This window comes from Mauremys reevesii, linkage group 1, assembly GCF_016161935.1.
Source record: "Mauremys reevesii isolate NIE-2019 linkage group 1, ASM1616193v1, whole genome shotgun sequence".
Taxonomy (NCBI): domain Eukaryota; kingdom Metazoa; phylum Chordata; order Testudines; family Geoemydidae; genus Mauremys; species Mauremys reevesii.
In genome coordinates this window covers 341,284,133-341,305,856 of record NC_052623.1, presented here as the reverse complement: position 1 = coordinate 341,305,856, position 21,724 = coordinate 341,284,133, and the positions used below count along the sequence as shown (strand labels likewise).

General features: G+C 41.3%; 1 protein-coding gene across 1 annotated transcript in view; it reads left to right on the top strand.

Annotated features, from left to right (window-relative positions):
• SEMA3E (semaphorin 3E) overlaps window positions 1-21,724 on the top strand; it is a 222,870-nt gene that overhangs the window by 100,238 nt on the left and 100,908 nt on the right. The window contains exons 2-3 of the mRNA XM_039484125.1: window positions 14,555-14,715; window positions 21,553-21,612. Of these exons, the coding sequence (XP_039340059.1) occupies window positions 14,555-14,715; window positions 21,553-21,612 (221 nt within the window). The remainder of the gene's footprint in view (window positions 1-14,554; window positions 14,716-21,552; window positions 21,613-21,724) is intronic.

Below are 21,724 nucleotides of genomic sequence, written 5' to 3'. Positions count from 1 at the left end.
TCGCACTCACTAACATATCAGGTGGGAGGCCATGGACTCACCCTGTCAAGGGGAGATGAAGCACAGATAACAGCACTAACTATTCCACCCCTTATAGTTCTTAGCAGTTAAAACCAAATTCTGCCTGTCTCCTGAGACAAATGATCTTACTGGAGTCAGCAATTGTTCCCGTGAGTACGTACTCACCAGTGTGGATAAGGGTTTCACAAATAGGACCTAATGCACTGGGGGAAATGATTTAAATTCACCCAAATGGACATTAACCTCTGCTTTTATTGTTTTTTTTAAATTATCCTCTGTAGTGAAATTATTTCTAGCCCCCTTCACATCATACTTTAGTGTGCAGAATATTACCAGAAACCTCACACCCAAAAACAGAATCATGTTCCTAATTCCTAACTCCTTAAATAAGGGGAAAATCTCCCCTAACAAATGGCAGAACTACTTGAATTTAACATTTTCCTCTAAAATATTAATGGAGTACAATATAAACAATTAAATAGCTTTCAGTTAAATAATGCATGCATATGAACTGTTCATCCCCGAGTTAAGGATTCCTACTTGTGACAGTTTGGATAAATATATTATTCAATGTCAAGTTATTTCATACAATACATGATGTATATTTTGCATCTGTTTCATAACATAATGGATGAATAATTGCATCTCACAGTATAAATATTGGAGCAATATGCATCATGAATATAAATTTAATAGACCCTCAGATAATCCAGTGGTTATAAATCTGTGCAAAATATGAGTTTCAGTTTACCTCCTGTGTCAAATGTTGCTGGAAGATCAGTGTATAACAGCTTTTGGCAAATCTAAGCCTAATACAATTAACTCTAATTTCACTGTGGAACTGTTTCCTATTCACCCTGAAGCTAGTGGGGACAGACTCAGGCATTTTGTCAGTTTCAGTGAGCATGCTTGGAAGGCGTCATGTAGTCTATCCAGTTTATAATAATGAGAAACAACACTCATTTGTACAAGTTGTTCTTTCATAGTGTGTCCCATTCCCCACCCCCATCTTAGCATACTAATACTTTTATCAAACACATATATATAAGCTAAATGTAGTGGTACAAAAACAACGAGGAGTCCTTGTGGCACCTTAGAGACTAACAAATTTATTTGGGCATAAGCTTTCGTGGGCTATGATCCACTTCATCAGATGCATGGAGTGAAAAAAAGTAGGCAGGTATAAATATATAGCACATGAAAAGATGGGAGTTCCCTTACCAAGCGGGGGTCAGTGCTAATAAGGCCAATTCAATTAGGGTGGATTGGCCCATTCACAACAGTTGACAAGAAGGACTTAGGAACATTATTCTGTTTTTGGGTGTGAGGTTGCGGGTAATATTCTGCACACTAAAGTATGATGCGAAGGGAGCTAGAAATAATTTCACTACAGAGGCTAATTAAAAAAAACAATAAAAGCAGAGGTTAATGTCCATTTGTGTGAATTTAAATCATTTCCCCCAGTGCATCAACAGAGGGAAAATTACACGGCTACCTCTCTGAAACCTGTAGTGGTACAGTGGGCACATTTCAAAAGTTGATTCTGGTTTTAGAGATAGATATGCTTTCAGACATATTCCCTATTTTTAACATGGGAGAATACCACTACAACCAATAAGATCTCTAGAACTTTGAAGAATGTTTTGCATGTACTGACTGCATATCAAGCTGTGAGTGTTTGCTTAAAAACAAGTTCTGATAGCAAGTAGTTGGTCTTGTTCTTAAGACACTGAAGAGAAACTTGGGGTGGGTTCCAATTCCCTACTCTTCCATAGATTTCCAGACTGATCTTGGGCAAGTTACATTTGACCTGATCCATAGACCATTGAAGATAATGGAAAGACTCCATTGACTTTAGTGAGTTTTACATCAGACCCTTTTTCTCTCTGTGCCTCAATGCCCAATCTAGATAATGGAGACAACACTTCTTTTTCCCCACTTTCTTTCCATCTCCTCTATTCAAATTGTAAACTCTCCAAGGGAGGGATTGCCCCTTACTATATTTGTGCAGCACCTAGCACAATGGAATCTGACCAGACCTTAGTTCATAGAATCATAGAATATCAGAGTTGTAAGGGACCTCAGGAAGTCATCTAGTCCAATCCCCTGCTCAAAGCAGGACCAAACCTCAACTAAATCATCCCAGCCAGGGCTTTGTCAAGCCTGACCTTAAAAACCTCTAAGGAAGGAGATTCCACCACCTCCCTAGGTAACCCATTCCAGTTCTTCACCACCCTACTAGTGAAAAAGTTTTTCCTAATATCTAACCTAAACCTCCCCCGCTGCAACTTGAAACCACTGCTCCTTGTTCTGTCATCTGGTACCAATGAGAACAGTCTAGATCCATCCTCTTTGGAACACCCTTTCAGGTAGTTGAAAGCAGCTATCAAATCCGCCTTCATTCTTTTCTTCTGCAGACTAAACAATCCCAGTTCCCTCAGCCTCTCCTCATAAGTCACGTGCTCCAGCCCCCTAATCATTTTTGTTGCCCTCCAGTGGACTCTTTCCAATTTTTCCACATCCTTCTTGTAGTGTGGGGCCCAAAACTGGACACAGTACTCCATTTGAGGCCTCACCAATGTCGAATAGTTGCGGGCCTCTAGGCACTACTGCAATATAAATTATAATAATGAAGCTGCAATGCTGCTGCTCTTTTTCTGCTGCCACTGTGGGATGTAAAACAAGAGTCCTTATGAGAAATGATTATTTTAAAGGCCACCCAGGTAAATATTTCATGCTCTATCTAGCAGAAAGTCATCTGTAACAACAGAAGGCATAGTGACCCAAGAAAATCATTGCATCTCTGCTGTTAAAATAAAACACAAATATTTTAAAACAAAGATGCCTTTGTATACAGACACAATAAAGATGGAAATATTGAAGGAACACTGAAAGTGCACGGTGTTTATACACAGACTGCGAAATTAAACAGGACAGGGTAATTCTGAATCTGTGTTTCTCTTTCTTTCTCTATGGTTACTATCAGATGGGATGAGGGTATACAAACATGTACTTGTAATTTAGATGACATGTTTCTGTGTAGACTAGAGGGCCTTTCATTTTATTGGTTTGGGGCAGGGGTGAGTTCAAAAGCATTTAAGGGATTTAGGAACACAAATTCCATTGAAATGCAACGGGACCTATTTTCTCTTTGATGTTTTAGAAAAATCTTACCCCACATTTATTATGATGATTACACTGAAGGCTAGTAGTAGAAGCCCAGCTTTGGGATGAACCCTTAAATATTGTGTAAGGGAGCCCAAACTGTTTTTAACTGTATTTGACCCTTCAGCAACTAAAGCATGGCTAGGCATACTTTGAACAAATTGTAGCCTTTGTTCCCTATTTTTCCATGCACACCAGAAACAGAGGAATAGAAAATGTGTGAATAAAAATGTGTGTAATCATCTGTGAAGGCTTAGGGTACCTGTGCAGTGCTTTATATAATTCATAATTGTTATATGACTAGTAATAGCTGCCTAATGTTGACATACCTTCTCCAGTTACTTTAGCTAACATTAACTTTATCAAGATCTGCAGTGTCAAAGTCAAATGGCAGAAGTATTTTAAATGTCTCAGTTCTCTTGACTGCTAATATTTGCATAGCATTATCGACATTTTGAAAAGCTTCAAAGTTGTCCCTAGTTATTCACATAAAGGGTTTTTTTCTCTCTCTCTCTCCCAAGATATTTAACTTTCCTAATACTTTGCAGAAAATTAGGTATATATGGGGAAAATCTGGGAAAACAAATCAGACAAGAAATGGTTTCTTAAGGAAGGTGTTTGCTATATATTACTTTTCTTATGATGGCTTTAAAAAGAGATTCATGATTACAAACATCCTATATCGGCGTATACCTTTAGTCTATATTTAAATGTTCCTTGATATAGATTCTTCCTTAAAATAGTGCATGATGTAAGCACCTTCATCTGGCTTTATTTAATATGGAAAACTATTTAATTTAATTGGACCTAAGAAACAAGCCTTGATTTATGTATTTCTTGGGCACCCAGATTCCCGTTAAAATGCATAGGAGTTCTGGGTGTGTCAGGAAAACAGAATCAAGCCAGAAAGGGCAGCCAAAGAGATGAAAACATGGGGCCAAGCCGCAGTTGGTAAAAATCAGGGTAGCTTCATTGAAGTCAATTATTTGCAGCAGCTGAGGTTCTGGCCTATTTCATGTTACTCTAAACCAGATCATTCGAACACGGTTATTTTGTTGAATTAGGAAGAGCAGATTCCAGGGGCAACAAAATATTGATTGCACATGGTGCCATTTATTTACTTTATATTTACAGATACTGTGCTCAGCCTTATGAACACGTAGGCTTACTTGGGGTCTGTGGTGTAGAAGGATTTTTTTAACTCACCTATGGAATATTATATCGTACTCTGCATCTGCTGTGAATAATTGATTTGGCAGAGAAGCTAAGCTGAAAATTTCCTTTCATCTTTTATTTCTTTACTTCTCAGTTTTCCCTCTTTTTTTGCTTTCCCTACAATGCCTCTTTTCTCTTTCCTTCTGTTTTTTATCATGTTGATGGTTCCAGATATCCTTGCTTATGCTGTCAATCACATGCCATCCTGTCGAAGAGTGTATGCCCCATGAAAATCACTTGGGATAGATTATTTTTATCAATCCTTTCAAAGGAAATTCAATTTAACAGTCATTTTGAATAGCATAAAATGCTAACTTATTTGGCATCTTTATTTTAAATGAAAGCACCAGATTCTCTTCCTGTCAAAACACTGGATTTCTCCATAGGAAGACTTCTACTACTGCTTGATTGGTAATAAGCATGTAGTGAGTGGTACACCTTAATAAATCAAGACCTCAAGAGGCCGATCTGTGTTTGATCACAAAAGTGTTGTACTTATTTGAACCATATGTACCTTCTAAAACACGGAGATTTATAAATCTTCTCTTTCAACTGTTAAACTATTAAGAAATTAAATATAATTTAAGACATTTTAACTTATTTTTAGTAGATTCACTCAATAGAAACAGTGCCATATAATATTTATAAATAACAAAATTGGCTTTTCCTTGATAGGACAGTTAGATAATGTTCTCCAGCACTATTTCAGGTTGTACACCACCAGAGTGTAACAATAAAATACTAATATTTTCACTTTTATATGTGTATTAAAACTCTTTTTCGGAATATCCATGGAGGAACTAATGGTATTTAACTCCCTATTTTGCACTTTTTGCTCAGGGAAAAGTCCTACTACAACTACTACTACTAATACGAATAATAAATACCTACCTAGATGTTATATAATGTTTGTCATCCGTACATGTGAAACTGTTTTACAAACTAGATAAGTATCATTAAACATTGAAGTCAGTGTGAATTTTCCTGAGTAAGGAAAGAGAAAGAAGAGCTTAGGTGAGGGAGGGACAGTTTGCCTTTGGACAGTCTTTGAGAGGACACCCAAATCAAGCTGTAACCTGGCACGCGGTGTCACAGTGCCACTCAGGTTAGCCCCAGTGGCCCCTACTCCTTGACAGAGGGGTGACCAGACCAAACCTGAGTGGCTCTGCGACCCCACACACCAGGTGGCATTGCTCAGAACAGGTAAGTTGCTTAGGCTTCGGCCCTAGGTGGTGGGTCTCAGGGCCCTGGGTTTCAGCCCCATTTGGTGTGGCTTCAGCTTTCTGCCCTGGGCCCCAGCAAATCTAATGCCGGTCCTGCTTGGCGAACCCCCAGAAACCTGCTCGTGGCCTCCCAGAAGGCCCCAACCCCGATACAGAATAGGGTGACCAGGTGTCCACTTTTTGACCAGAACACCTGGTTGAAAAGGGATCCTGGAGGCTCCACCACTGACCAGGCCATTTGACTGTGCGGTTGGCGGCGGTGCGCAGCAGGGCTGGTAGGCTCCCTGCTAGCCTCCACACTGTGCAGCTCCCAGGAAGCAGCTAGCATGCCCCCCCTCTGGCTCCTACATGTAGGAGCAGAAGGGGGCTCCGCACGCTGCCCCTGCCCCAAGCGCTGCCTCCACAGCTTCCATTGGCCAGGAACCGCAGCACACAGAGCCTCCTGGCCACACCTCCACATAGGAGTTGGACAGGGGACATGCCGCTGCTTCCAAGAGCTGCTTGAAGTAAGCACCACCCAGAGCCTGCACCCTTGACCCTCCCGTGCCCAAATGCCCTGCTCCAGCCCTCCAAGCCACTGCTCCAGCCCTGATCCCCCTCCCACTCTCTGAACCCCTCAGGCCCAGCCCGGAGCCCCATCCTGCACCCCAAATCCCTCATCCCTGACCCCACCCCAGAGCCCGCAGCCAGAGCCCTCACCCCCTCTCGCATCCCAACCCACTGCCTCAGTCTGGATCCTCCTCCCGCACTCTGAATTCCTCATTTCAGGCCCCACTCAGGAGCCCACATCCCCAGCTGGAGCCCTCACCCACTTACGCACCCCTGCCCCCTGAGCCAGCCCAGGGAAAATGAGCGAGTGAGGGTGGAGAGAGCAACCGACAAAGGGAGGGGGGATGAAGTGAGCGTGGGCGGGTCCTCAGAGAAGGCGCAGGGCATTGGCGGGGCCTCGTAGGAGGGGCGGGGTAGGGGCGGGCAGGAACATGGCAACGGTGATCGGTTTTATGCAAGTGGGAAGTTGGCAACCCTAGTTGAGAACCACTGCTCTGGACAATGAAATATTAAGCTATAGGGCAAGCTTAAGAGCTGGTGAACTCAATGAACTTGTACTGATTTACACTAGCTAAGGATCTGGCCCTGTGCCCAACCATTTGCGTATATAATGGTGGTTTATCTTGTTACAGTATACACACGTGTCATTTTTCTTTTTTTTAAATTACCAAGATCGGGGGGTAAGGGAAGGGGAAATCCAAGCCCCACTGAAATCACTTGCAAAATTCGCAATTCTGTGGGCCACGATTTCCCCCATGATGACTATATTTTTGTTTTATATTACATCTTTTCACCTGCTGTATCTATCCACCTACTCAGTTAGGTACCCAATTTACAAGTTTTTGCTCTTTCACAAACATTTCACTGACAGTATCAAATTGGAACCATGTGATTTGCATGCTGTACAAATAGTTTGACAAAACATACCTTGGCTTCTGGTTTTCCTTATTTTTTGTTAAGATCATGGTGTGGCTCTAGCCTCACTTACACCAGTTCTGCACCAGTGTAACTCAGTTTACTTCAGATTAATTACTCCTGATTTGCACCAGACCCAAGGTGAACAGAATCAGACCAATGCCGTCCATTTATTACCTTTATTACCATACTGTTTTATCATTCTAAAACATCAGTATGGTCACTCAAGATAATCTAACTTTAACAACTAATAAAGTGAGGAGGAAAATGGGTGCATGTCAAAAATTTATCCCAAATGTGTTATATTGTCACTTGTTTAACACATGCATTAGTTCCGTGTCATTATAATCCATTGAAAAAACAGATACTGAAAATGTTTTCCACTGGTTTGAAAAGAACCCCTCACCCCCTTTTTTTAATTAAAGTTTCCATCATTACAGTGAGTTGATGTTAAGTAGCAAAATATCAATATTGACAAAAAGAACAGGAGAACTTGTGGCACCTTAGAGATTAACAAATTTATTTCAGCATGAGCTTTCGTGAGCTACAGCTCACTTCTTCCGAAGAAGAAATAAATTTGTTAGTCTCTAAGGTGCCACAAGTTCTCCTGTTCTTTTTGCGGATACAGACTAACCCGGCTGCTACTCTGAAACCTATCAATATTGAATTTCTCCTGAAAAAAGAACGAAATAAAATTGAAGACTAGAGAATATTTATTGGACTGGCATATATTCCTTTGATTAAATTTTAAAATCTCTATGTTTACAGCCTGTTTAATGGTTTTATGTTGTGATTGTTAATGGGAGCTACAGCTTCAATGTGGAAAGCTATGAAGGGGAACTTTACTCCTGAATTCTACATGAGCATACACTTTGGTTTCTGTAGGAGTGGATGTAGTATTCATACTATATATATTGGCAGGTTATGTTTCCATTGCATAAGACATGAAAATAGATCAGTTACAGTGCCACCTGCTGAATATGATCTACAATCACTAAGAAACATAAACTAAATACTTAGAAGACAGAAAAAAGTGAAAGATTAATTTTAAGCAGGAACAGCTACTTAATGAGATCAGAGCACAATCTAACAAGCTTAACTATGTAAATGCATCTCATGTTTTTAAAGGTTTGAATTCTATTGAATATTTGCAACTAAACCAAATTAGGAGGGGGAAAAACCCAAAATGTACCCAGCAATCTGTTACATGAATAGGATCGCACCAGTAATAATCTTGTCCAATATTGTAAAAAGATAAGGAGAAAGTTCTGTGCTTCATAAGGCACTTAGACCATCCAAAAGTACAATGATCACCTTATTTAATTTCAGAGATTTTTATGAAATGTGGTTTGTACAGACAAATAAGGGAAGGTCTGTATTTAGAGTTGTGTTTGTGGGATTTATTTTTCACTTGATGTTTGCTGTACTCAAATCCACAAATTGCAAAGAAGCATCTAGAAGAAAGTTGATTCCTCCATGGGAAGAATCATCCATGGACATCAATGATCTATCCTTTTTGACTGGGACAAATACATTCTCCAAATGGAGTTTCTTAGCCAAGATCATCTGCTGTTAAAAAGAAGGGATTGAGTCATGTGCCTCCTTTTAGTCTACAAGGACTGTAGGTTTACAGGTATCTGATGTGACAGCCAATGTAGTGACTGTTTCTGCTAGGATATTTGAATGTTGTAGCACTGTGATAACCAGGAATAGTGACAAATTGTGAATGTCCACAATTGACTCAAGTCCTTTAGTTTGTTACTGCCTTTAGCTGTATTGGTCATAACAGATCTAGGGGAAATCCTAGCTCCATTGAAGTCATAGGCAAAACACATACTGACTTCAATGGGGCCAGGATTTCACACACACACACATTCACCCCGTGTTTATAAAACGTAGCTGAAAGGTGAAATATCTTCCCCATTTTGCATATTAGCTATTAATTCCTGATTAGCATTCATAAATAGGAAGAGTTAAATCCTTGATGCTATGAAAGTGAGCTTATATTATCCCAGTTACTGAGTGTAACAGAAGAGGATGTTTCTTGCAACTATTACAATATTGCTTTCTGTTTATTGCTCTAGCAAATTTCTGAGGAGTTGGCATGGCTGCCATATTGTGGGTTAAAGGGGCTGCATATTATAGCAGAGTTCCGCACTGCACTCTCTCACAATGACTTTTACTTCTACTTTTCACATTAACTGAAAATTTAAGTATCGCAGACTAAAAAGTACATGGATTCTTTTTGTGTATAGAAAAACAGAGTGGTAACTTTCAGGGTTATCACTTCTGCGACTTCATAAATTATCTCTTTTTTTGGTGTGATTCATTCTGCCTTTTTAGTACAATGGGTTGAAGTGAAAGCGTAGGGGTTGGGGAAGAAATGAAGGATCTTTTCCCCCTTTGATATACTATTTAGGCAACAGTATAGCTATTCTGAGCCCAATAAATATCATAGAGATGCAGCTTCAAGTGTTCATCTGCAGTGTTTAAAAGCAGGATTGCTTTGAAGATTATGGGTAGGTCAGGGAGGCAGAATGACATTACTAGTGTACTAGCTCATGTTCAGTGGCAAAGATTCCTTGTTTCCCAGGGAGAAAGAACTGTGCCTCCTGTTATCAATTTTATATGGAATATTGCCAGTTAAGGGTCCCAACCTTGTCAGACTGATCCAAGCACTTGTAAGATGATATTTTTATTTTGGTGATGGATCACTAGTTGTGGTTCCTGTGTATAATCATCTGCTCTAAAGTACTGATGGGTTGAGGATGAAGGCTGGTTTTACTGTTACCATCCAATTGGGAAGAATGACATGTCCAGAGAAACTAAACTGACTTTTATAGGCTTGAGGACAGGCTGAACTTTATTCTTAAAACCACTAGTAGGTGGTTGTCCTCAAATTTGAAGGTTGTCTAATGCGTCTTATCCAGAAGGACTTTTTGATTTATCCTGTAATTATTTGTGTTACAAGTCTCTCAGGATCTTTCTCTATCTCTCTGTCTTGGTTTCTCTGCTTTTCATACATCTCTTTTTGGCAAGAGGAGTGAGCAGATTTTGGAATTCACTTGTAGCAAAAATCTGAATTAATTAATACTTCTTTGTGTTTTGCCAGGTTTTTGCCAAAGCTGGCTAGCTCTAATATTTGTAGTCCACAGCTAAACTGATAGTTAAAGAAATTAAATATCATTCAGATTGTCTGCTCACATCACATGGACATCACAGATTAAATTAGAGAATCGATTACATTATTGTTTGAGACACATGGCAAGCCTAAATGCTACCTCTTGTTATGAAGCAGGCCTGAGAGGTTCACCTTGCATACTCTGCTTGTTCAGCATGTCAGAATCATTTGTCAGTGTCCCACATCTGGAAAGCATCTTCACTAGAAGAATGCGCTGCAGAATTAAGTAATGTGGGAGGTAAGATTGTATTTCTGTAAAAATTTAAAGAGGGAACTGAAGATTTTTTTGAGAGGCAAAAGAGGCGAGCTATAGACTTGTGTGTTTGTGATGTAATGCTACACAAAGCCATGCGCCTGTGTAGCTTTGTCACCCTCCTTAACAAAGTACAAACTGTAACAAGGAACAATCAGTATTTATGGTTAACAACAGAAGCCTATATAGAGGATCTAAACTGGGGCGGGGAGGTGTTGGCTTTTGAGAATTGGTTATCAGGGTAAATGATTAGTCTAAGCAGCAGCATGTTGTTAGCTATGCACTCAAAAATCACCACCTTTAAAAAGCTTTCTGTATTTAGAACACCAAGCATATCTTGCAGATAGAAAAAAAATAGCGGGGGAGGGGGGTAATTTAAAAACTGGAGATGTCATAATCAAATAGTTCCCAAGTTCATTCTTCTAGTAGGAGAAATATTTGCTCTAGAACAATCCTCGGAAGTTTGGAAGGATAGACACTATTTGGGAAACGAGCATTAAAACAGGGCAGAAATTAGCCATAGTGAATACAGCCTGGTATGGCTCTGCAAATAGCCAACAGTGTCCTGTCCAAGAAAGGAGAGCTGCTGGAGGCCCAGCACATTTCATCATTTTTCATTATCCTCACACAGAAGGGAGAATAATCCGAATCAGTTCATAAAAAGTGTGTTTGTTATAAGAAAGGACTTGGCAAGTGAGATTGCCTTGAATATCTGCCAATGTGTGTCTGGATGGCAGGGGACAGACCTGCAGAATTGGACAGGGCATGGAAAACAGTGAGCACGGAACTGGCAGGTTTTGTTCAATTTCAGATACTGTAGTTCTTTTATGAAATATATTCTGAGAGCCTATAGTTGCTCTAAGCCTTTGGTTTGTAAGTGAACTGACAGAGTCAATTTAGGAATGTGTAAATATTGAAACAACCATTTCTTTGTGTGCCCAGAGGAAGCAGAGAAATACTGTCCCTGCAGTAATGATGGTTTGCATGTATAAGATAAAATTTTCAAGGAACTAATTACACTGCCTGAAATAGCTAAGTAGCACTCTACTAATCTTACAGATAGTTAAACTGAGATACATTGAGGTTGTGACTTGCCTAAGGATGGGAATGGAAGCTAACTGGACTTTCCAGTCCTCTGTGCTAAACACTAAACAGTGCAGCCTCCTGAAACAGTCCTTCCTCTCCAAATGGGGTATCTTTTAAATTTCTATAGCTCCATGTGAGATGTTCGTTATGGAAAAAAAGCCTTTTAGCTCTGGCATCTATACTGGCTTATCAAGGGGGGAGCTCCTCTTTAGCTCACATGGTAGGTAGTAGCTTCTGCATATACAACACAAGGAGCCTGATTGAATTCTCATATAAAGCAGATCCAGCCACCAAATGGGAGGCTCTGCTAATTGTTTAAGTATTACCTAGTGTTGAGCCACCAGTCTGTGGTCCATCTACAATACAAGGTTACGGATGAAATTTTTGCCATCATTTACACTCATGCAGTCTCTATTGACTTCACACCAGTTTCCTCCAGGTTGTTTCACAAAGTTTTGGCACTCTCACCTTTTGCTTTTTGGAGTCCATTATTGCTTTAGGGCTGTTTTAATCAGTGAGAATGGGACCTGGAGGAGCATACGTGTCTTCTGGATGTCCACTATAAACACATTTAGACACTGGGAACAAATTTTCCTAGTACTGTTCAATAAAGTCAATAAAGTTACGCCAGGGATGAATTTGGCACAGGGATACTAATTTTAAATATGGATGCCTATATAGGCATCCATATTTAAAATTAGGACAAATCTCTCATAATTAGACATCCAGATTAGTATTATAGGAGGTGCATATATTTCCCTTCTCCCCAGCCTGATCTCGAAAGAGGCTAAACTCTCTCAACATCTCAATGGGAGATGAGGATGCACCTGGCATGACTGAGTTTTATGTACCAGTCTGTCGATTTAAATGCTCAAATGTAGATTGCTCATCCTATTTCGGCACTCACATTTGAAAACAAGTCCACTCTGATTTCTTGTGCAGACCTAACCAAGAGGCATATCTGTCAAGTGAAATGTTGTCTCCATTATGAGAATTTTGCTCCCAGGACAAGGTGCAGGTAAACCAGGGGAGTGTTACAAAGATATCTCTGGATCTTCTTCTGACCAGTGTATAAACAGAACTTTACAATTCCATTTTTCTCACCCCAAAGCTGAGTCAAAAATAGAGTATATAGGGTTTTTACAGTTGAAAGGGAACAGCAGGAAGTGTTGTTTGAGACAAAAATTGTATTTGCAGTTCTGGTTTGATCCCGTTTCTTATATAAATACAAACATATATCTGAATGATTTCATTTGGAGAGAGAAATGTTCTGACCATGCAGAACAGGTACAATGCAGCACAGCTTTTCCGACATTTCACTACCAAAATATCCCACTTCTGATCTTAATATAATACTAGCAGTGATAAAAATGCTCTTCTACACAGGAAAGTTACAGCCAATTAACTAAAGATGTTAAGTTAATACACGTAAGTTAAAGTGTGTTAACCCCCATGTGGATGCTCTCAAGTAATGTGGCATTAGTGCGCTGTAGCTTAATTGTCCAGCATCAGGATTTTAGTCCTTTTTTTCAGGCTTGAGTTTTACTTCTTCAAAATAAACCAATTCACCACAATGTTCACCGATAAACAGGTCCCTTTCCCGAATGCTGGGTCCACAGAAAGAGCCTGAGCTGCTCTCTAAAGGTGTCATTTCCAAGGCGTTCTTTCTGGGCATTAAAACAAGTCTCTCTGCTCCCTTTTGCTGAGCCTTTCCTCCAGCAGCCTGGCTTTCAGGCTTTCTGGCCTGCTCCTTGCAGGATTACACTCCCCAGGCCATCTGCCTGGGATCTAAGGAGGGCCTCTCTGCTCCCTTCTCTCCCTGAATTCAGGCTGCCCTTTAACCCAGGAGACCTGGTAATGAGGGTACCTCTATAGTGAAAAAACAAGCAAACAAAAAACCCTGCAGCAGAGGATCTCAGACCTGAGTCAACTGTCTCAGGTTCATGCTATGGGGCTAAAAATAGCAGTGTAGATGTTCCTGCTTGGGCTGGAACGTGGGATCTGAAACCCTCTCCCGTCACTGCGTTTCAGGCCCAAGTGGGAATGTCTACATTGCTATTTTTAACCTCAGAGCGTGAGACCCTTGTGCGTCGAGTCAGTTGACCAGGGATCCGGGACTCACGGCCACGGGTGTTTTTTTGTTTTGTTTTTGTTTTTATTTTTTGCAGTGTAGATGTACCATGAGTCACCAAGCTTCTACCATCTGACCCCAGGACATAGTCCCTTCAGTAGGGGAAAGGGAGGATGAGCCTGGGACAGGGTGCAGGTGAGCCCCAGCCCTCCTGAAAGATCAACTCACCATGTGGCAGCTACCCCAAATCCCTAGTTGCCTTTGAAAATGTGGACATACAGGGTACAGGATGTGTGCTACTCTCATTGATTTCAGTGGCAAAATTTCCATTGCATTCAATGGGAGCTGTGTTGGGCCTTCGATAGAAAAAACAACATATGGAAGGGATGAAAAGAAGCAAAGTTATTGTGAAGTGACTGAGAATAGACTTACTGATCACTGGGGGCTTGACAGACATGTAGCTTGGTGGGGGGAAGCAAAGGCTGGTAGAAGGGCTGGGGGGCTGCCAGAGTCTGAATTTCTGGCAAATGACTTTCCATAGATTCATCTTCCTTTTCTCATTCTCAGCTAATGTTCTAAAGAGTTGTTTCCCTTTTCTGAAACACTAAAGAGGAAGCATTTTGTTTTTCTGTCACATGATAGATTGAGCACAAAGCTTACAATGTACAAATCCACTTCCAGGTCTCCAGGACATTTGGACAGTTTTGAAAATTGTTCCCAGATGTTCTGTCTCTCTCTCTTACTAGGCATATGTAAGATTAAGAATATCTTAATGTCCCAAAAACCTTTTACCTCATTCCCTAGAAAAAAACATGAAAACAAAGTCGTGGAACTAAGTTGTTGGGTATTGATCATACACACTGGTTTTATTTCAGAGCTCTGGGACTTAAACAGGACATCAGTCTTTCATAGCCCATCTGGATACCTTGGTCTTCACACAATGCTGCTGGATGAATATCAAGAGCGACTGTTTGTAGGAGGAAGGGATCTTGTGTATTCTCTCAGCTTGGACCGCGTCAGCGAGAACTACAGAGAGGTGCGGTAACATAAAATAGTGCATGGCATGTGATTCTGCATGAGAATAACTTCCCAGGGCTGGGGGACTTGGATGGCTCAGGTGACTGGAAATGGGATAGTGGATGTTTTCACATTTAAAGTTAAAAATGAAATTTCTCTCTTTTTTTTTTAAACTAAATTAATACCCACGATCACTTGACCTGCAAGACATTGGTATAAATAAATATTTCTCACACTATTTCAGCTTGTTTATTTTGTGCATTCGACAGCATTTTGTTTGCAGTTGATTGAACTGTTTCCCTTGTATAGTCTTTCCCACAGCAATGCGGGGCAGGGAATGCATTTAAAAAAACACAGAAGTACACAAATTGGAAGGGGCCTAGATTTCAAGTTGACTATGACCCTTTAAGTCACTGGCTCAAAGCCAATCTACATGAGCAGTGGCTGAAAGTTGGTATCATTTGTAGCCTGTTCAACGGTTTATGGGAGAAGACTTGGTGGTTTCTACTGAAAAGGTTTGCACATTACAAAATCATTGCTTATAGTCTAAGTGGCAGTCTAAGTGGAGAGGCCTCCAATGAATGGGGATGGAGACTGAACTCCTTTCTGACCCCTGAGTTTCAGACTGGAAGCACATTGACAGAGCAGTGTAAGGACGGGTCCACAGTACACACTGTGCTCACCTGCTCTGTGGATAAAGGATTTTTAAATCTGGCCCTTTTCAACAGCATCAAATTCACTTCACAATAAATAAATAAATAAATAAAACAGTGTTAGAAAAATATCTTGAACTGATTTCCATGGTGTACCAACCCTTCGACAATGAGCAGCTTACGCAAATACTCAGGAGACAAGTGTATTAACGTGGCTATGTAGGAAATAAAATGTTAGGACTCCACAAAGCACAGTGATACACACAGGGCCTTACTCTTCCACTGTAAGATGGGCGTTAACTGCCCTTGCATTTGGTAGAAATTGCTCATATCCTGTGATACATTTAAGAAGTGTCTGTTTCTATAAAGTAACCAATCTTTCAATTAAGAGTAAATCAGCATAAGAAGAGATGACAGCATAGAACATTTAATGCTTCTGTCCAACCATCTTAACCATCTTGTCCCATCTGGACACACTCTTCAGGCTCTCGTTCCAGGGACTTTAAAAGAAAGATTAGCCATTTATTCTGAAACTCCACCCTCTGTCTGGAGGCCTGTGCACAGAGTATATCAAATTAGTGGCAACTTTTTTTTAACGATAGGCGAAAGATCAGAAACTGGAATAAATGTTCAGCCTGACTGAACATATTTGGAAGCATGACCTCACTGGGCTTGGTGCCTCAGAATTAAACTTTCATAAGCTCTTTGGCTTTTCCTGTTGGTTATCCCAGAGTGCATTGCAGATATCCAGTCCAAAGTCAAGAGGGCAGAGTAGAGAGACTTTGACTGCTGCTAGGTCCAACGATTTTATCAGCAAAGATGTAGACGGAAGGCACTTCATCAGACGTTTTCACATTATAAATTTAGAGTGAAGTTTGAGTGATCCGGTTCATGCATTTCTACCTAAGGACCTCATCAAGCTGTAATTAATGGTATATTAATTAGCCATTTGAACTTTTCTTTCATGTTGCAAACACTCATTGAATTAATCTAAGACACAGTTATAAACCAAAGAGAGTATAATTACCATTCCAAACTGATACTGTGAAGGAGAAAAAAAAAAAGAGGAAAGGCAAATGTATCTATTTCAGTCCTGTCTCTGGTAAAAGAGACAAGTTTCCAGAAGCAGCAGGGAAATGTTGTAAAGCTAGTGACTCTGGACCATATTTTATAAATCTCCTTTTGTCTTTGGTATCCTTAAAAAATGGTGAAAGAATTTTGTTGCAGTGTTCCCCATGTCTCCATGCCATGGAATATGAAGAGAGTTTTTATTACCTCTGGCCTTAAATCTGAGACGTGGAGATTATCTAGAAAAACAAAACAAAAACCCTTTTCATCACAGATGTATCCCCTCTGTCAGAAAACAGGCCAAGAATTCCTTAGAATATTCAGCTATGAAGGGCTGGCTCTACTGTTTTCGCCGACCCAAGCAGCGCGCCGAATTCCCGCCACGGATGGCGGGGGCAGTCCATGCACCGTTAGGGCAGCACGCGCATTTCCATGGCGGCAGCAATTCAGCGGCAGCTTCTGTCTTCAGCCAGAAGACAGAAGCCGGGCTGCCGCAGACAGCTGAACATAGAAGCTGCTGCCGAATCGCCGCCGCCACGGAAACGCGTGTTCCATCCTAACGGCACATGGACTGCCCCTGCCGTCCACGGTGGCAATTCGGCGCACTGCATGGGGGCAAAAACACACTGACTGCCACCCCTTGCAGATTGCCACCCCAAGCACCTGCTTGGAATGCTGATGCCTGAAGTCAGCCCTGGCTATGATGAGTCCATTAGGAGCTCCTCTGAGAAAAGCAATAAAGTACTAGATGGATGTAAAATGATTTTTGTGTTTATTGACTGCCAAAATAATCCAGCAAATCTAAAATAACTTAATTGGTGGAGAATTTGAGGTGTGCACTGTGTGGAGTCTACATGTTAAAGACATCTATTCTGTTTCCCAGAGTTTGATTCCCTAACACCACCAAATTTAGAATATAGAGTACATTTGTACCTGTAGGTGACTAAATATGAATGCATTTCTCTTTCTAAGGCCTGGACTACACTAGCAGGGGGGTTCAAACTAAGATACGCAACTTCAGCTACACTATTCACATAGCTGAAGTTGAAGTATCTTAGTTCGACTTACCTGGCCATCCTCATGGTGGCGAGTCGACTGCCGCGGTTCTCCCATCGACTACGCTTACTCCTCCTGCCGAGGTGGAGTACGGGTGTCAATTTGCGGATCGATTTATAGCGTCCAGACGAGACATGATAAATCGATCCCCGATACATCGAACACTACCTGCCGATCCAGCGGGTAGTATAGACATACCCTAACAACATTAAAAAATCTTCATTTATTGTCCTGGGCACCTTTTAAATCATTTTAAGAATCAATACAATTAAAACCAACAACAAGCTCTCAGGAAGCAGTCTTGTGGCTAAAGCATTGGATTAGGTATTTAGGAGACCTTGGTTCAACCCCAGCAGGCTGTAGACTTCCCATGTGACCTTAGGCAAGTCATTTAATCTCTCTGTACCTCAGTTCCCCATCTATAAAATGGGGATAATGATACTTCCTTTGTCTTACCTGTGACTGTCTTACCCATTTGCAGTGGCAGATTAACAAATTTGCTGCCCCTAGGCCCTCAAAAAAAATTGCCCCTCTCTCCCCCCCCCCGCACCAGCTCACCTCCGCTCCCCTGCGCAAGCCTGGGAGGGAGGGGGAGAAAGGGAGTTGCGGCACGCTTGGGGGATGGCAGCGATGGAGCAGAGTTGAGCCGCGCCCGCAGGCCCCAGCTCACCTCTGCTCCGACTCCTCCGAGCGCGCCTCTACTCGCTTCTCCCTCTCTCCCAGCGCTTTCGCGCGGCAAGCCTGGGAAGGAGGTGGAGGGAAGGAAGCGCAGCGCGCCTGGGGGAGGAGGCGGGCCGGGGATTTGGGGAAGGGGCAGAGTTGGGAAGGGGGCGCGAACAAATTTGCCGCCCCTGCAAATTTGCCGCCCTAGGCCTAGGCCTTGTTGGCCTGGGCGATAATACGCCGCTGCCTATTTGGATTGTAAACTCACTGGATAAGGTGTTTCTCTTCTTATGGCTATGTACAACACCTAGCATAATGAGGCTTTGGTTTCAGGAGTGAGTTTTATCTCCAGATCATACACAGCAGTTTTATAACTTATAAAATTGTTGAAATTGTTAGTGTATTCTACAGAAATAGTTCTGAACACTACAGCTTCCAGTGGTGATACTGTAGTGTTCTGGACCTTGTCTGGAGAATGCTGTGGTATTCTGTGGAGGGTGCGGAGTGATTGGAGGGGGGAATAGAAACAGTGGTCTGAGAAGTGGAAGGTGCATGTCAATAGGTTTACAGGACTAGTTCACAAAACCATACAAATGTTCAGATACTTCTGTATACCTTGTGAGGCCTCCCTCATATGACCCTCACTGTCCTGTGATTTCTTATTCCCCTTGATACCACTTTTTGCATCTGGCTCTGCACACATTTGGGACCTGAGACAAAGCCCACAAGACCTATCATTATCTAACAAATCTTAGGGTAGGTCTATACTTACCCGCCGGGTCGACGCGTAGAGTTCGACTTCTCGGAGTTCGAACTATCGCGTCTAATCTAGACGCGATAGTTCGAACTCAAAACGTGCTCCCGTCGACTCCGGAACTCCACCACCGCGAACGGCGGTGGCGGAGTCGACGGGGGAGCCGTGGACTTCGATCCCGTGGCGTCTGGACAGGTAGGCAGTTCGAACTAAGGTAGTTTGACTTCAGCTACGCTATTCGCGTAGCTGAAGTCGCGTACCTTAGTTCGACACCACCCTTCCAGTGTAGACCAGGCCTTAGAGGAGGCCTGTATGGTGTTATATATTATTCATATCACTGTGGTGGAGTCTCCATCTCTTGAAGTCTTCAAATCAAGGTTTGAAGACTGGTTGCCTTTCTGGACAGTTATTGGGTTCAATACAGAGGTAATTGGATGAAACTTAATTGGCTTGTGATATACAGGAGATCAAACTATGTGATCTTCTGACCTTAAATTGCATGAATCTGTAGCCCATAACACTTCTCCAAACTGACCTAGACTTTGGAAGAAGTGAGGGTGTTATTCAGAGACACTAAGCATGGTTCCAGCTCTGATAAAAACATTTGCTCTGCCTGAATTTGCTCAGAATGGTTGCTTTATGTGGAGTTAAACCAGGTGTGAGCCCAGCTATCAGTGCAATCGTACTATTCCACATGCTTATTCCTTTGAAAAGTATATTTTTAAAGTAGCCTTTTCCTACCTTTTCAGCTCACTGTTAGCAGAAAGGATCATGTGCCATGGGTTCTTTAGAGATTAAAATAATGTTGTACTAGAAGTAAAACATTATTGAAGATGCAATGTACAAATGTGCTTCAGATGGTGACTCAGAGTAATGACAGTTATTGAATAATTCTGTCCAAACAGAAGGTCAAGCATGAAGCCCAATAAAGTGTGTGTTAGTATAATATTATTCCAGCTCAGATGCTCTGGAGAAATCTCCCAACTACAGCTAATGCCAGCATGCCAAGTGATTGCAATCCTGGCATAGCCCCAATTCAGAGTTAAGGCTGTAGTCATTATATATAAAGTTAAAAATTTAAACACCCAGAAAAATAACATGCAGAGGGTTAAAGGCTACCATTTACAGCCAGCTAGTATCTGGCTTAGTATGCAGTGCAAATGCAGCCTACATTAGCACTGTTAAAGAAAATTCAACATAGGCATATGGATATACAGTGTTAAAATGCGTATGGATTTGCTATCTCTATGTATAGTCATTCTAACAGTGCCTAGAATCTGTCTGTCCTACATCCCAGATGAGTGCCCTAACCATTGGGCTATAGGCTCATTCTCGCCTGACAACTATTTAATATTCTGTAGCTTAGTGGTTAGGACATGACCTGGGAGGTCAGAGACCCTGCATTTAAATCACTGCTCTAAATCAAGCAGAGTAGGGATTTGAACTCATCTCATTTACACTCTAGGTGAATGCGCTTACCATAGGGCTATTGGGTGTAAGCCTCTGGCTTTGTTTTGGAATGCCTCCCAGATTGGGCCCTGCAGGCAAGATAGACTGGGGAATGCCTAGTTTGGGGATCCCACTAGGACTTAAGTGTGGGTATCAGAACTTACGCAGCTTTGAGCATGCCCATCAGCAGATATAGGAGGTTTTGCTGGTGGAAATTTAGGTGTCTTAGCAGCACCTGAGAAGGGATTTTGATGGAGGTATTTAATGTGACATTTTACATTTTGGATGGAGGTATTTAATGTGACAGGGCTAGATCCACAAAGGGATTTATGAAGCTCAGATATAAAAAGGTTTCATTTAAAAACATTTTGCAGATAAAATAATAATCTGCGAGTGGAATAGGACAAACCTTAATGTCAAAAGTCACTTCCCACTATTTATCTGTGAATTTCCAAGCAGAAATCTTATTTTCGTTGAGCTGAAAATGGTATCACCCTAAGTGGAGACATTTTTGTTTTCAGTTCTTAAAGTGCTAAGAAGTGAAATTATCAGGCTAGTCCACCCAGGTCATAGTTTCACATATTTTTCATCCATACAAAGTGGAATGAAACAAAATTCTATAGCATAGGGTAAGTGAAAAGCCACTTGTGACATTTGGCCTTGCTTGCAATAATTGACACTAAGCGGCTGATCCTGCCTTTAGTGAGATTAATAGCTAAATTCTCATTTACTTCAGTGGGAGCTGAATTCTGTCCTAAGTGATGTTTAGAGCAGGAAACAAGTGCTTTTCAAATTGGTGTTCAATGGGAAAGTGTTTAAAGTCTTTGGATATTAAGTGGGCACAGTTGTACTGAATTAGTACAAAATGCTTTGGTGCATGGATTTCCGTTCAATTCAGAGAACCAATATTGAGTTTCCTCCACTATCTGATGGAGACGACCGCCAGGAGAAATTAAATGCCTCCTTATAGACCTATATAGTTAACTTGTATAGTCAGAAACCTTTTGGCAAAAATTGGAATATTTAGCTTAATAACTGTTCTGAAAACTGGAATATTACAATACATTATAAAATATTTCTGTATAGACTGTAGCAACGAAAACTGTACATTGAAAGTGGTGAATCTTTTAACCCCATCCAAAGAGGAAAAGCTGTATTGGCTGTGAATTATACACATTTATATCCCCACTTGAATGATCTTGTGTTATTTCAGATACATTGGCCCAGTACACCCCGGCAGGCAGAAGAATGCACAATTAAAGGAAGAGATGCTGTAAGTATGATTAATTGCAAATTAATTACCTTTTAATTAGAGATGGGGTTGAACCAGAAACTTGGATCGAAGCATCCTTTAATTTTTGAGTGTTCAAAATCAAGATCCAATT